The following is a 15367-nucleotide window of genomic DNA, read 5'->3' on the forward strand; positions in this document are numbered from 1 at the left end:
TCTCTTTTCACTTTTTTTTCCCTTCCCTTCTCTTTCTTCAGACAAACCAAAGGCGAAACAAGGAAGTAAGCAATAGTTTTACTCATTAAAGTAACATCTTCCACAAGAGTTTGGGTAACTATATTCTTACTAATGGAGATTCACAACAGCTTTAATTTCTTATATGCAGGCTTTTGAAAGTAAAGGCTTTATGTCACTCATTAAATTACTTATTTTGGCTGGAGCACTGTCTTCAACTGTTTTTTTTGTAGATGCTATTGAACGGAACATGAAATCTCTTGGGAAATTTTCATTGGCCATGAGCACACAAGAGAAAGTTTTTCAGTCTTCCCATTGAATTTTATTTCTTTTTGCAAAATCTTCTGTGATGAACTTAATGTTTCAAAATTGTCATTGATTTTTATTAGGACTATGAATATGCCTGGATTTGTGCACTAAATATGCCTCACAGATATCTGCAGTAAATTGCATATTTCTCATTTTGAAAATCAGTGACAATAATACATTGGTGAGTACAAAACATGAAGGTCAAAGTAGGAGAGCAGGAGTAGTTTCTGAAGCAGATGTCTGAGGTCTAGTGAGGAATAGAAGAGAGTTTTATTTCAATAAAATTGCATTTTTGACCTTTTTCAACAGATTTCTTTCCCAAGTCTTCTCCTTTAAAAATTATATTGTATGGAAGCATCTAGTATCGCCTTTTTATAAACATGATATGGAAGGAGAAAAATAATGAAAAACTTATTTCTTGACATCAGTCTCAACAGAAGAYGACTTTCAATGTCAGCAGCAAGTTAAGTTTTTCCACTTGATGGCTATTTCTACCATATATAAAATGTTATTATTTCTGGATTCCTTCAATTCAGATTCCCCGAGACCACAGTTTGTCTTAGTCAGAGACAAATACTAAACCATGAACAAGAAGCTTTATTGATATAATGATAAATTGCTGTTGGATGCTGTCCAATTTTATAATAAAAGAGGCAATTTGTGAACTGTGTGTCATTAAGGCAGTAAGMAATTATCACTAAAACTATCCATCGTAGCTTATACAAGATAATATCTCTCTGCTAAACACAACCTCCATCTCCTAAACACAATCTCCTCTTCATCAGGAGTCTCAGCTTCTTATCCTATGTGGAGAAACCAAGATAGCCTTCCAATAGTTTTATTTAAGATCTTCTGGCTCTGACTTGCTGCTAAGTTTTTCAATAGAAGSAATTCTTTGCTTCATATGTAATAGAGAACCTAGCTTCTTTTATTTTTTCAAGAAAACACCTGTTAGCATTTCACAGAAGACATGTATAAAACAGTTTAACCAGCAGTCAGATGGTTAAAATACTCACTTAAAATGCAGGAAGTCAAAATCCAAGTTTCTGATCTTACTGACTAGACTGTTGGGACAGTCTTATCTGCCTTTTTAATTTGGTGGTAGGAAGGTTTGGAGACCTTTCATSAGCCCACAATAATGATCTCACATCTTATCAGAAACAGAATTCTTGTTTTCCACCTGGTGCGAATCACTTCTTATGCCTTTTTCAGAGGACTATCCTTCCTTGAGAGTATTCACCAAGGCTGGTGTGGCCCAGCCATGTCCTTTACATGTCTGTAGGTGGAACTCCTCTTCCACCTCCAACACTTCTAGGTTGCTCACTCTGATCAGCATCTGGCTTGTAGGAAATAATAGATCCAATAAGAAGGTCCTTGGCCTTGCTCAGCAAGAATGGACATCCCAGATGAGGGAAGTAGGCCACAGTCAGCTCCAATGAGTCAAATTTGGCAGAGCATCAGTTCTGACTTTTCGGGTTAAAAACACTGATAAACTGTCCTGTCTCATATTAAGTTGAAGTTTGAAAATTTTATGGTCTCTTCTAAAAAACACATTTTGCAGACTGAACTTTCTGAAGAAAGCCGGTGAATTTTGTACAAATCTTCCAATAACTCAGTTTTGAATCGTATCTTCCAATATATAATTTTAGTCTCTCGTATGATCTAAATGTTTCATTCTTTCCTATGATTAAATCTCATAGTTTCACTCAACTGTGGCTTCTGACTGTCACCTCATTGGTGTGACTAMTTCTTTTACAGATCCTGGAAAAGAGAAAGAATTGAAATCTCCAGCTGCCACAAAAGATAAAGGTAACATGGCAAGACAAATTTGTCTATAGCTCTAAAATCTATACATCATAGTGCATCAAGAAGAAGAATCTTGGAAAACGTTGGCCATGTTGTATTTTAAAGTATGATTTAGTTACGAATTTAAAAGCATAATACTATTTCACCAAGTTACTATGAAACTTAATTGTCATTTCCTGAATTAAAAGTGCAAAGTGAGCCCTGGTAACACCTCTTATGAAAACTCAGAAGTCTGAACTCCGAATTTCGGAACACTTGTTTCTTGTGTTAGGAATACTTGCTTATTACAAGCTGTAGAGTGATATAAATTTTGAGTGATCTTTTTCCTTTCCTTAAATTTAAGAAAATTTGTGGTTTCACTTTGTGAGCATGCTAAAACTGATGAAAATTAGTTTCGTACTACACATTTAATTGTTATCTTGTGTCACCAATTATTCAATCAATCATTATCCTTGAGGCATTCAATGTTAACCGTTTAACATCTAGCTTGAAGATTAATAGATTTTTTTTTTTTTACAGAACATGCTAAAGAAAAGGAAGGAAAGAATCCTACATCTTTAAAAGAAAAAGGTAAGAATACAAAATAAAATATAGAACTTTACAAAATAAAATATAGAACAAAATAAAATATAAAACCACACAGACTAGAATGAAGATGCTAATTTTTAAACAATCGTTATCAGTCTTTGTCATTATAAATCTTAAACAATCAAAATTTATTTAGTTAAAATATTCTACAGGATTTATAGCATTAAAAAGGTGGGGAGGTGGGAACATAAACAGAATGTATTGAGCTAATTAAAACTCAGAGTTCTCAAAATTAATTAAATAAAYAACATACATCACTCTATGTAATAATCAAGAAACTTCCAAAGAACATATGAACAGCATCAAGCCTTTAATAGGAGCCAGTTAAGAAATTCTGAACTGAATTGGTTCATAAATGTGTGACTATAATAGGAATAAAGTAAGGTTTGTAAACATATGAGTGGGAAACATGCTTTCTRGAATCTGTGAAACTAACTAACTTCATTGGATCATCGATCTGCAACATGAGAGATGGTCTGAATCTTTCTTGTATTCCTTGCCTTTTCAAACATTTCCCATGTTCTCTGAGGGTTTTTTTGGCAACTTAGTCAGAGTAGATGGTTAACTCAGTTGAATTTTCTTTCATCACTGTTTTGCTGGGTGCTTTTGTCTTGTCTTAGTCCTTCCCTCCTTGTCTCCCTCCTTTCTAGATATAACTTTATTTGGAAGAAGCTACTTATGGATAAGYCTTATTTGACATCTTCAGAATAAAAAGATCTACTATATATATATTCAAACTAATATTTATTCAAAGTTGTAGTCTATAACTTATAAGTCTATAGAGATAGATAGATTAGATAGCTAGCTAGCTAGCTAGCTAGATAGATAGATAGATAGATAGATAGATAGATAGATAGATTAGATAGATAGATAGATAGATAGAAATGGTCTGCAATATATAGAGTTTATAACTCTTTCAAGTTACAGTCATTCTCTCCTATTTCAAAGAAAGAACTGACTGAAGAGGTTAGTTCAACTGTATAGAAAAATGACAGAAACCCAACTAAAACAAAGGAGGAATAATCTTATTGCTAGACATATTTTTCAATATCCTGGAAGCTATGTTCATTCACTTACCTCTTTATTTAAAAATTGAAATTAGATTGTAGCAATCTGCAAATTATATGGCGTATATACTGTTCTGTGTGTCTTCTATTCCTATAGTACACATGCTCCATTTACATGAACTTAGTTCTGTGGACCATAACTGCACACCCAACCTCTCTGGAGTCCTGTGGCCCTCTCCACAGAGTGTCTATGATCTGTGGCTGCCTGATGGTGCTCTGCTGGAAAAYTAGAGGAGGAACTTGAGTGACAGCTCTGCCCCCTCTTTCCCTGCTTGGAGCTCGTATGTTCAGCCTGCTGCCCCTTTCAAAGGGAAGCAGGGAGAGGAGAAAAAAGAAAGAAGACCCAAAAGGTTTTTCTTCTCGACAAGAGTTTCTTTAGAGACAATGAAAAGGGATTTGCCAGCCCTGAACAAGGTTCCATAGTGTGTCCTTCTTTGAATGTGGCCACAGCACTCCTTTTTGTTTCCTGGGCTCACGTTTAGTAATTGAAATTATTACTAAGTTATTAACAGGTCAATTACTAAGTTATTAACTGGTCCTTCTAACATGACAAAGGAGGGTAGACATTCTCCACTCAATCTTCAGAAAGGGACTGCAGGAATTTCTTTGAAATGCCAATACAGCTGAAACTTCCTGCTGAATATGTCCCTTAAAGGCATCACAGGCTCCTGAGCCCCTGCAGTAGCACTGACATCCAGCCCAGCTGAGCCTGACCCCCAGATCCTGAGAGCTCTTGCTGATGCAGCCATCACTGTTTCCTATAAAAGGCATCAAACTCGCATAGTTCTGTGTCTGCCTAAAAATGAGGATGCTGAATGCTGAGCTGGATCACTCAGTTCAAAATATATGATGTCAGAGACAGTAGTGAGTACTTGCAAAGCTGTGAGGGAGAAACTTTTAAAAATCCCAGTGCCTTTCTGGACTGTATATTTTCTTATTGCATTATGGGTTACTCTGCTGCATAAACTTATATTTAGCACTATTCACCCCCCATTTCAGTCATCATATCTGCCCAAACTGCAGTTCATAAATTAATCAAAATCTGTTTGCATGCCACTCCTTCTCCTCTCCATCACCTTTTCAAGCCTCCTCAGTGGGCCTCTGTCAGGGTTATTGACCAGTTCACTTGGGAACTTCTTTTTTACTCTTTGCAACTTGGTGTTTTGCAATCTGTTCCTTWAAGTGGGTCTTTCTGGAGAACACAAATATATCAAAGGACTTTCTGGAGAACACAAATATATCAGAAGAAAGTAAGGGTTTTTAGGACTGCATATACTTCCTAATTATGTATCTTGGGAGTTTGTTACTATTCATGTAAACTAAATAAAGGAACACTTCTGGGTGAAGTGTTAAATACTTGTGATGATTAATGTTTGCCTGGCACCTTTTGCAATAAAAGAGGTATGATCACACCTCATTCCCTTTGAAGGGTGAGCTAAGTTCCAATGAACAAGGATGATGTCCAGACCAAAAATCTTATTCTAAAGCAGGYTATTTTTCATAAACTGAAGCATAGTGGTTTTATTTAAAGCAGAAATAGGAAAAATAAATTCCTGAATTGGGAGTTGTTGCTGGGATACTCTATAGATCATAACCTTACAATGTAACTTTATCTATTTTATGAGGAGAATAAAATGTCTTCAGTCTTGGAGTCTAATTTTATTGGCTGTAATTAAAGAGAAMACTGGAATAATATATTTTCCATTTCCTTGTGATAAAGGACATCTCAAGACTGTGTCTGAATTTATAATGAGCTTTGCAGCTCTTCCTTGCAGTAAAAAAGAGTAAAGAAGCCCATTTGTACTAACGAATATAAAAGCCAATTTTCTGTTGACATAAGCATATGCAAATAACTTGAGGCCAATGAAACTCTAAGRTATAATTTTCCACGTGGTTTTTGGATAGGTATCTTACCCACTTAACCAGAGTAGAAGCTCATTTATCCAGAGGTTGTAGCAGTGGCACTAGAAGTTCATAATATTTCATATATAACTCCTCAGTGAATTTTTCTAAGAAATTTGCATTATGCTGAGTTATTAAATTGACAGCATTTGTCCTGTATGGGTAAGGTAAATTCATTCTCACCTTGTGTTCCATGATTTATTTTCCAAACAAATGCTCTTTTTCCTTCTTCTTTGCTTTTGCCATGTTTTGGGATATCTTGAATATTTTCTTATGTCAGCTATGTGTGGATAATAAACCTATTCATTTTTATGAACAGATTGATGGCGGAAATAAGTCAGTAGTGTCTATTTCTTTCTTGCCATACACATTATAGCACACTGTCATTAAGKAAACAAATGAGCTGATTTGTCCTTACTATGCAATACTTGCGTTTCCTTTAAAGCAACAGTAACATGAAATAATAGCTTGCCTGTGGCATTTTTTATCTTAACTTATACTTTTTTTTTTCCTTCTAAAATGGTAAGTTATATTGTAAACCATATCAGTTAACATTTCTTCCCGTTTCCATTTACTTGTTGTCATTTGCATGAGAACTAGATATTTATCTTGAGGGTATCACTCACTGCTGCTGCTTCATAATTCTATGCCATATTCTTAACCTGACCCCTGCTTCACCCCTGGAGTAGAATGTGGGAGGAAAGCAGTAAGGTAAATGCTGACTTAAAGGCAGCTTTATGTTTTTCCTGTTCTGGGATGAGCAAGAAAGTGGTCAGTTGAGAGCAAGGGTTTGAAAAGCCCTCAGTGAGTGCCTGAAAATGGTGATCTCAGTACCCTTTACTTAGAGGGTGGGGAAGCTGGTGCACTATGGAAAGTGCACTGAGAGCTGTATCCAAAAGTTGTGAGAGTCAAAAGTGCTGAACCTGCCTTAGGAGCTGCACATTGTAGGAAATCCAAGGGAGATTTGCATCATGGATGGCAAAAAAAAACCCTCTCATGGGCAAATGGCAGCCAGCCTTCAAGGCCAAAGGCAGTGGGCTGTGGCTGTGGCTGTGGCTGTGATCACTGAGATCCCCAGTGYTCCCAAAGTGGGCAGGCTGGGCAGCTGCTGTCTCAAGGATTTTGTAGGGTCAATGTAGAGGCCACTTCGAAGGATTTCAGGCTTTGCACTGGAAGTTTTTTCTCTCAGTCTTTGAGAGTCCATCTGCTGCTRAGATGAGCAGGCTCCTAATTTCACAACCTATCCCTGAACAACTTCAGCCACCCTGGAAGTGAACTTTTTCGGTTGCAACTCACACTTAAAACCAGATGGATAAGTGGGATTGCTTCCTGGCAGCCAGGAGGATGTTCAGAGTTAAAATTATTTTGTAAAGGATCTTCTTTTAGCTTTTTTTGTTGTAGTGAGGACTTGGTTTACTTTCATTTGGAATAAATGGCATGGTTTTTTTTTTTTCTGGATGCTTATGTGCTATATCCTGTCAGATGGAATGCAACTGGGTCTGTTTAGCATCCTGCAGGCTGTGATATTCTCTCACTCAAAGCATATACATTCATAAGCCTATGAAACTATTTCCTCACTTTGGGAAAAAMTATTTTCTCCTAATTTCCCCAATAAATACACTTTAGACAAAAAGAGACTATTGCTTGAAAAAATATTTTMATGTTAGTTGTTTACACAACATGATGTCTGCTTTTTCTGCACTTGCTGACCCTGATGCATATTGCATGAAGGACTGAGGCAAAAGAAATATTCTTCAGAGAAAGCAGAAACTATCCTCATGAAATTTTGGAYAAGGCCCTAAAAATTTCTAATTCTGGGTCATTGCTTGCATTTTCCCCTTCTTCTTTCCAGTTTCCTCCTCCCTTCTATGAGATCTCTACAGGCAGTCTTCAACAGCAATTTATACTATTGCTTCTGCTACTAACATTATTACCCCTTAAAAATATAAGATAGTCACCAGAAAGGGCATAAAGAGAGGTCAAGACTGCATCTATTTATGTTCACAATTTTAGACTTAGTTTTTAAATGCATCTTGGATGTTCTTTTATATGTAGAAGGACATTCCTTTCTTCCAAGTCTCAGAAATATAATTGTCCCCCTGCAGATACTCTGAAAGTGAAAAATCCCAAGAATCCAGAAGGCTTAAGAGAAAAAGGTAAGTGAAGAAGCTAAGAAATGCAGACCTGAATATCAGAGCAACTATTCAGTCTAGAAATAGCCCTTGAGTAGGAATATAGAAGTGCAGAAAACCAAACCCATCCTAGTTCCTGTTTAGATTATTTTAGTCAYTATAATGTTTTTAATAATATTTGTRCTGTAATAATCCCAGTAGGATCCCTAGAAATCAYCTGGGCTTCTTTTAAATGTGAATATTTCAATTTGCATCTTGGGGGAAATACTAAAATTTATTTCTATACCACTTKTGGATGTTAATCTGTCAAAAATGAGTTGTGTAAATCCCATAACAGGAACATCACCGAAGGGAACTAGACTAAATCTGGTCCATGTGGCTGCAGCTCAGGAATGTGGGTGTCTGGGAAAGAAACTGACTGAGACTATGACAGATCCAGGCGTCTGAGGGTGACTGATAGGTCAAGATTTTTTCTTAATCTGTTGGCAGCGTGGGCACATACATCTCTGTGTCTAATCTCTTCAGTTTCAAGACTACTAGCTATTCACATAGGGCCATGGGTTTCTTGATTGCATGTTTGGAGAAAACCCTATYTGTTGCAATGCAATGTGTATTGAGCACTCTCTTTCTGGAGAGTCCTGAAACAGCAAAGGCTATCAGAACTGTGTCTAGTTCCTGAGCTGGAACATCACACCTGGAGTCCAAATTGTTACAAAACCCCCTTTTTTTTTTTTTTTTTTTTTTTTTTTTTTTTTTTTTTTTTTTTTTTTTTTTTTTTTTTTTNTAAGTTGAAGGTATTCAATGCAGTCCAGATTATGGCTGCTGAATAGATATACAGCAAAATTACACACTTCTGCAAGGAATGCATTATTCTGTGTGAAAGCTCTGGGGAATGAGGCCAGGATACCAATTGTGGCTGATAATTCTCCTCTATGCCACTGTTGTCTGTATCTCACCTCTGTAACTCACCTGGGCATMACAAGAATATCATACATTTCCTTTATTTCTGCTTTGCTAACATCTGGATTTGGGGTGGGGGGGATGGGTTGGGATTGGTTGGTTCTTTGGTTTGTTTTTTTTTGTCCTTGTGTGTCTTGTCAGTTACTAGAAAGAGAGAATTAGAATATCAGAGGKTTTTTTTCTCATCTCTTTTAATACTTTGTCATATACTGTAGAAAAAAAAAATAGAGCTTCAATTAAGTCCTTGGACTATTGATTGAGAAATAAAATATACAAATGTACATTTGAAGGATGAGCACTGCTCTTTTTTATAGCCAGTGTGATTGTGATTTTAAAAGGCTATATATATGCAGGAAGTGAAATTCYGTTCACATGTGTCCTCTTTGATATTAAAAGAATAACAGAGTCCTGAATGAGTAGYTGGTTCTTTTGTCACTCCTGAATAAAAAAAAAAACCTCCCACTTACCTTTATTAGCAGCCTCTGGATTTCAAGACCAGWATTCCTAATATTTCAATTGTATCAATGTGGATTAATTTTTTKGGGGGTTCAGCAAAAGTCATTGATGCCAACTGCTCTATAGAATTTCTTTCTTCTTTGTAAGTAATTCTTTATTGCCTACTTGAGAGAGGGCTCCACAGTTTCCTCAAAATATGAAGAAACTAATGACATATTGAAAGCTCATTGTTTTGCATATCCAAGACTAAAAAGATGAATGGATGACCTTGWTTTTTTGTCCTGTTCTTTACTTCCATGCTGTTAAATCCATTTAATTACCACATCCTTTTTGCTCTCCACATACGGATTTGTTYGACTTGCTTTCTTTTCAAGTGTCATCTTATTTCCCTAACCTGACTTGTGATAAATGTTAAATGTTCCTTTCTAGAGACTAGTAAAAGAAAAGATGTGAAGCCTCCAGCAGCCATAAAGGAAAAAGGTAATGTCTTATCATTATGTGGCTGGCAAATAACAAGTCTTCTGCTGGTATCTCAGTGCAGTTTTGATATATTTTAAATTACAGGCTGTTGGTGAAAAGGGACTAAACTTGGATTCTTCTCATTTCATAGACCTGATATATTGAAAGGAGCAGTGTCTGACATGATTCAGAAATAATAAAGTTGTAACCCTTCTTATTGTGCTGTTCTTTAGCTGCTGTCTGACCTGCAGAGCCAATAYTGCAGTGGGAGTGCTGGTCTGTTCTGCATGAATTAGTAACAGAGCTGCTGCAGAATGCACATGACAGACTGAAATTATAGGCTGCACAGGAATGAGTGCATGGTTTGACCTGCAGAAACTTGGCCAGAAAATTTAGTGGGAACTATTTTTTGTTTGCTTTCAACCTTAGTTTGTGCCTTTTRTTGAATGAAATGGAAATTCTAATTCTTAACACAACTCTTCTACACATTTGGTTAATCTGGTGTCATACACATTTGTTGTAGTACCCACAAGCACAGAATATACTTACAGTGCTAATATTCTCCTTCCATTTTTGTGTCTGATTTCTTTTTCAGACTCTTCAAAACGGAAAGAAATTAAGGCTTCATCTAATCCTAAGGAAAAAGGTAACAATCACAAGTTGAACTGAGCCTTAGCATAAGACTCAGTCGACAAAATAAATCCATTGTGCAAGGATTCACAAATCAAATCCTAGTTTCTGCAGTTAGCCATTCCTAAATATCCTTGAATGGCATCCTTTGCTGCTGGACATTCTTTTTCTTGTCTGACAAGTGACAGGTGCATATGGGGATACACAAGCAACTTGCAGCAGAGGTATTTTATAGACTCTAGAATCAAAAGGACTTGTTTTCTTTTTTCTTGATTTTGTCTCTTTCTATTTAAATTTGTCGGTTCAGATTGCATTTTACTTCTACTTCTACTCTGATTTGATTGCACTTTTCTCTCTCTTCTTTTATTGAAATATCAGCATTAGCCATCAAATAAAAATCAATTACAATTTGTAGTACTTCTCAAAAAYTAGCAATTTTTAAGCACCATGATTATAATTGATCAATTCTGTTCAGGTTTGTTTATTCATTTCAGCTAAATTCAAACAAAAGTTAGTTTTACTTTTACATGATTCACATATGGATTAAATGCAACTTGCTCATTATAAAACAGTGTTTCAGGTTAAATATGTGAATAATTTAACATGGATAACAATGTGTAATAACTTGTTAGCTAATAATAGTAATTTGAGTCATGAGAATATAATAGTCAATCTTAAAATCTTCCAGTCAGTTTTGAGAACTGTTTCAGATAACTGAATAATACTACCTCCTATCTTTAGATTTTCTCTAAGTATACTAGAAATAATAAGGCAATATTGTCTTGGCAAAGTTATGAGAGACAGCATTTGCAAGTTTTTAAGTGCAGCTATTTCATGTACTGTATAGCAGAATAGTGAATACTAGCTATTATTTTGGATCACTGTTGGATTTCACAGTTGGATCACTGTGAATCAAAGTGAAGGCTTAAGAGCTACCAGAGGAAGCCAACAAGATGWTTAGAGGGATGGAGAACCTCTCCRATGAGGAAMGGTTGAGAGAACTGGGAATGTCCAGCCTTGAGAAGGCTTTGAGTGACCTGTTTGTGGCCTTTCAGTACCTGAAGGGATCCTATGAGAAAGATAGAGTGAGACTATTTACAAAAACATGTAGTGAAAAAGGGGAATGGCTTCAAACTGAAAGAGAGTAAGTATAGATTGGATATTGGAAGAATTTTTTTACTGAGAGGGTGGTGAGTAGGTTGCCCACAGAAATGGTGGATCTATCCCGGGAAGTGTTCAAGGCCAGGTTGSATGGGGCTCTGAGCAACCTGGGCTAGTGTAAAGTGTCCCTGCCACCATGGGAGGGGAGGTGGACTGGGTTATCTTTATGGTTCCTTCCAACTCAAACCATTCTACGATTCTATGAAAATAAGCTACGGCTTAAATAGTCTGAAACTCCTTGTAGCAGCCAAAGTAGATGAACCTGAATTGTCTGTTCAAGGTCAAGGGCATTAGAAAATAGGGACACGTTGTTGCACCATTTCCTTTAGTTTACTTTAGTCAACAGGGAGCAGTAACCCTTCACAGAAAGAGTTGTCAAGCATTGAAAAAGGCTATCCAGAGAAGCGGTGGAGTCATCACCACTGAAAGAATTTTTGAATTTATATATATGGCATTTGAGGATATGGTTTAGTGGTAAAAATGGCGTTGGCTGGGCTGACACTTGGACTTGATCTTCAAGGTCTTTTACAACTTTAATTTTATGATTCTAAGTGTGGGTGGCTTTTGTATATTGATTATTGTTTTATTAGATCTTGGCTTTTTATTGTAAGCTTGAGGCAAGCAAGGTTTATAGTCTTCCTGTTACCTTCCTGCAAATATATCCATGAAACATAAGTTAATAAAGAGTTAAATGTTAATTAGATCCTTAGGTATTTGACTACTGAGCTTACCATTGAGTTTCTTCTCTAATTCTTCTCATAAATATTTCTGGTTGGAAGACTGATTTGTTTAAATTTAAGTGATAATGAAAATTAAATGCTATTTACTTCAAAAGATCCAGTATTGTATAGAAGAAATAAATGTCTGTAAAAGACTTTTAGTTGCAATGCTAATGAATTAGCTTCAGTGAAGTGTCAAACACCCACCCAACTATATAAAGAATAAGTATTTAAAAAGTTCATTAACTCAGTTTAATCAGACAGTGAAACAACTGGTGAATAACAGCTCCTTTCAAGTTCCAAAACTGAATTATTTCAAGAAAGGACATGTTTAATTAAACATTGTAGAATTCCACCGTCTGCACATGAAGTGGTTTATGCTCGGTATATTTGAAAAGGAAAGTTACTACCCAGAAGTGATTAACTCTACTCTCTTTTCTTTTTAGTAAAATTAAGTCTTCTTCCWGTAGTAGATGATAAAACTTTTGCAATTTTTTTCTTATATAAGAAAATAACCATAGAAAGTATGAGTAATTACAGTAGAAAGTAGGAGCTATATTTGCAAGAGAACTTTCATTTTGCAGATTTTCTTTTATTTTTTACATGGCCTAATTTTTTTTAACCTATATATTAAGACATTGTAAGAAAAAAAAGTCTGTGTTGTTTTGTTGTCTTACAGTTTTATAGTTTCTTGCTTGTCAAAACACAAGAATCAAGATTTGAATGTTTAGTGTAAAGTATGCCAAGTTTAACTCCCCTGCAGTACAAGGTCACCTTAGAGACAACTACGATTGTTCTGATAAAGCAACTTGGGTGAAGGCTGAGCTAGAATTGATTGGTTTTATACTAACAGCAGGATATTTGGGTGAGAAATGCCACAATCTAGGGGAGCTTAATAGTGCTGAGTTTGCAGAGCCTTTACCAACTTCCCAGCACTACCCACTTCTGCTATTCCTAATGGATTGCATACAACCTTGTAGGTCACCTGTGGATGAACTTGATGCCTTGCACAGCTCACTGAGAACAACTGACATCTCACATCTGAGACAACATCTCTCTTTGGCTCTTGCTAACTCTATAAGAACTCAAAATATTTGGATTAGATGCTGTCAGACACACAATCAGGCCTACTGCCACCTAAGTTTTGTGTATCTTAGGTCTGCACAGTGAGCAGGWCTACAGATCCTTGAAGGCCCCTGAAGCAAGACTGCAACAGAAAAGTTGAGTGGGAAAGTTGAGCTTGAGTGGGAAGATCTCAAGTTGCATACTCATGCATAGTGGCACCACTTTTATGTGAGCAATAGATAGGATTCAGTAATTTGCTGTTCATCAAAGTTCACGACACAGCAAATCTTATACAGTCTTACTTTGAGGCAGTTCAGCTCAGTGTCTGCAGGTTTGTAAAAGTTGTTTCTGTCTTTTCTGTTTCTTGTGAGAGAACTTCACATGCCATTTCTTAGCTTCTGGGACTCATACAAGTGCAACATTTCCAAAAGCAAACACAACTAACTCAGTGAYACTGAATATGCATGACAAGACATTGACATTTTGTCAGAAGAGTGTAACCCCAAYGCATAAAGTGGCTTTAAGCATTCATGTGGGATGCTGTGCATCACTAACCCTCTCTTTCCTAACAATGATAAGTGACATGTCATACACATCAGGCAGACAGTTTGAGAAATGCCTCTATGGGGAAAAGTATTCCAGAAATTTTGTGGCCATTGCCCTGTAACCAAGTGGGAACAGGAGGTCACTTTTATGAGCACTTTTGTTTCTAGCCTACTGAGAGTACACGGGGTGCTTCCTCAGAGGACTTCTCAGGTTAAACTAGCCAACCAAAAACTCCTTGAGAAATAGCAGTGTTTTGATTAGCACTTGCTACTTTACAGAAATCTGCCAAATCCAGTGTAAATTGCAGTAACAGAAGTGGCCTCAGCRCAACCTCTTTTTTATGATAAATACATTTCTGAAATGTGAAAAAATGCATTCACCCAAGCTCAATGTAGAATTATAATGGAAAATCCTGAATAACAGAAAACTGAAATGTAAGGTAGATACATGTGATGTACAAAAATCTCAATATCAGCCTGTTCAAATGGCCCATCCATTACAGAATATCATTGCTTCTCATTGTCGGTAAGAAATACTTCAAGAAAATACTAGAGCTCTGAAAGTCATAATAAGATAATGACACATATACAACAAGGACTGAGTCATAATGGGTGATATAAAATTCCCATTGTGAGTCAGCATTTCTCTGTAAAAAATCTTCATTAGGCATTAGAAAATAAGAGAAAAAGGACAGAAGTAACATACATAATGTGAATGAGCACCATTTTGGAAAAGGAAGAAGCTAAAATTTTAATTCCAAAAAAGTAGGTTATATAAAGATGAGGTATGTTTTAGAGCAAAAAACAAAGTGTAAAGTTGTCCTTATGGCTTGATACTTGTTTTTTTTTTATTACTTTTTGTTAAGGAAAATATTCAAGTATAGCATATGTATGCMGAAAAATACATTTGGTAGTCAAAACAGGTTTATAAATGAAAGTATGTCTGTAGATACTTCAGCTGTTTTCTGGAGTTAARGACACAGTACTTCAGGAGATCTCACCAGAGCAGAGAAGACAGAATCTCCTCCCTCACCCTTCTGGCCACACTGCTTTTGATGCTGCCCAGAGCATGGTTGGCCCTCTGGGCTGTGAGTGCACATCACTTTGAGCTTCTTGTCCACCAACAGCCCCAAATCTTTCTCCTTTGGGCTGCTCTCAATCCATTCTCTGCCCATCCTGTGTTTGTGCTGAGATTGCCTCAATCCATGTGCAGGACCTTGCACTTGGCCTTGTGAACATCCTGAGGTTCACACAAGCTCACCCCTCAATTGTGACACTGTCCCTCTGCATTTATGGCCACAATTACACCAGACCAGGCTCCATATACAGTCAAAAGGAACTTACTCAGGAATATTATAACACTGTTGCTACTTTTACCAAGTGTCCTTACAGAGAGAGAGGGCTGTTCTGGTTAAGAAATGGTGTTCCCCAATTTAGTGGTCCCAGTGGAACACYGCAAACTACACACTGCTCACTCGTATCCCACTCACTCCCCCTGGAGTGAGAACTGGAGAGGAGAACTGGAGGCCCAAAAGGCAAACATCATGGGT

The 15367-nt window shown here is 36.6% G+C and overlaps 1 protein-coding gene and 1 long non-coding RNA gene across 2 annotated transcripts in view; both read left to right on the forward strand.

Annotated features, from left to right (window-relative positions):
• Window positions 1–15367, forward strand: part of TRDN (triadin) — a 250735-nt gene that overhangs the window by 187481 nt on the left and 47887 nt on the right. Inside the window, 6 exon segments of the mRNA XM_057363578.1 lie at window positions 42–65; window positions 2086–2136; window positions 2653–2703; window positions 7796–7846; window positions 9668–9718; window positions 10293–10343. Of these exon segments, the coding sequence (XP_057219561.1) occupies window positions 42–65; window positions 2086–2136; window positions 2653–2703; window positions 7796–7846; window positions 9668–9718; window positions 10293–10343 (279 nt within the window).
• The window catches only part of LOC130572123 (uncharacterized), an 11088-nt gene continuing 5386 nt past the window's right edge, over window positions 9666–15367 (forward strand). The window contains exons 1-2 of the long non-coding RNA XR_008965175.1: window positions 9666–9718; window positions 10293–10343. This is a non-coding gene — a long non-coding RNA (uncharacterized LOC130572123). The remainder of the gene's footprint in view (window positions 9719–10292; window positions 10344–15367) is intronic.

This window comes from Malurus melanocephalus, unplaced genomic scaffold (assembly GCF_030028575.1).
Source record: "Malurus melanocephalus ecotype Western Australia unplaced genomic scaffold, MMel_1.1 scaffold_29, whole genome shotgun sequence".
Classification (NCBI taxonomy): domain Eukaryota; kingdom Metazoa; phylum Chordata; class Aves; order Passeriformes; family Maluridae; genus Malurus; species Malurus melanocephalus.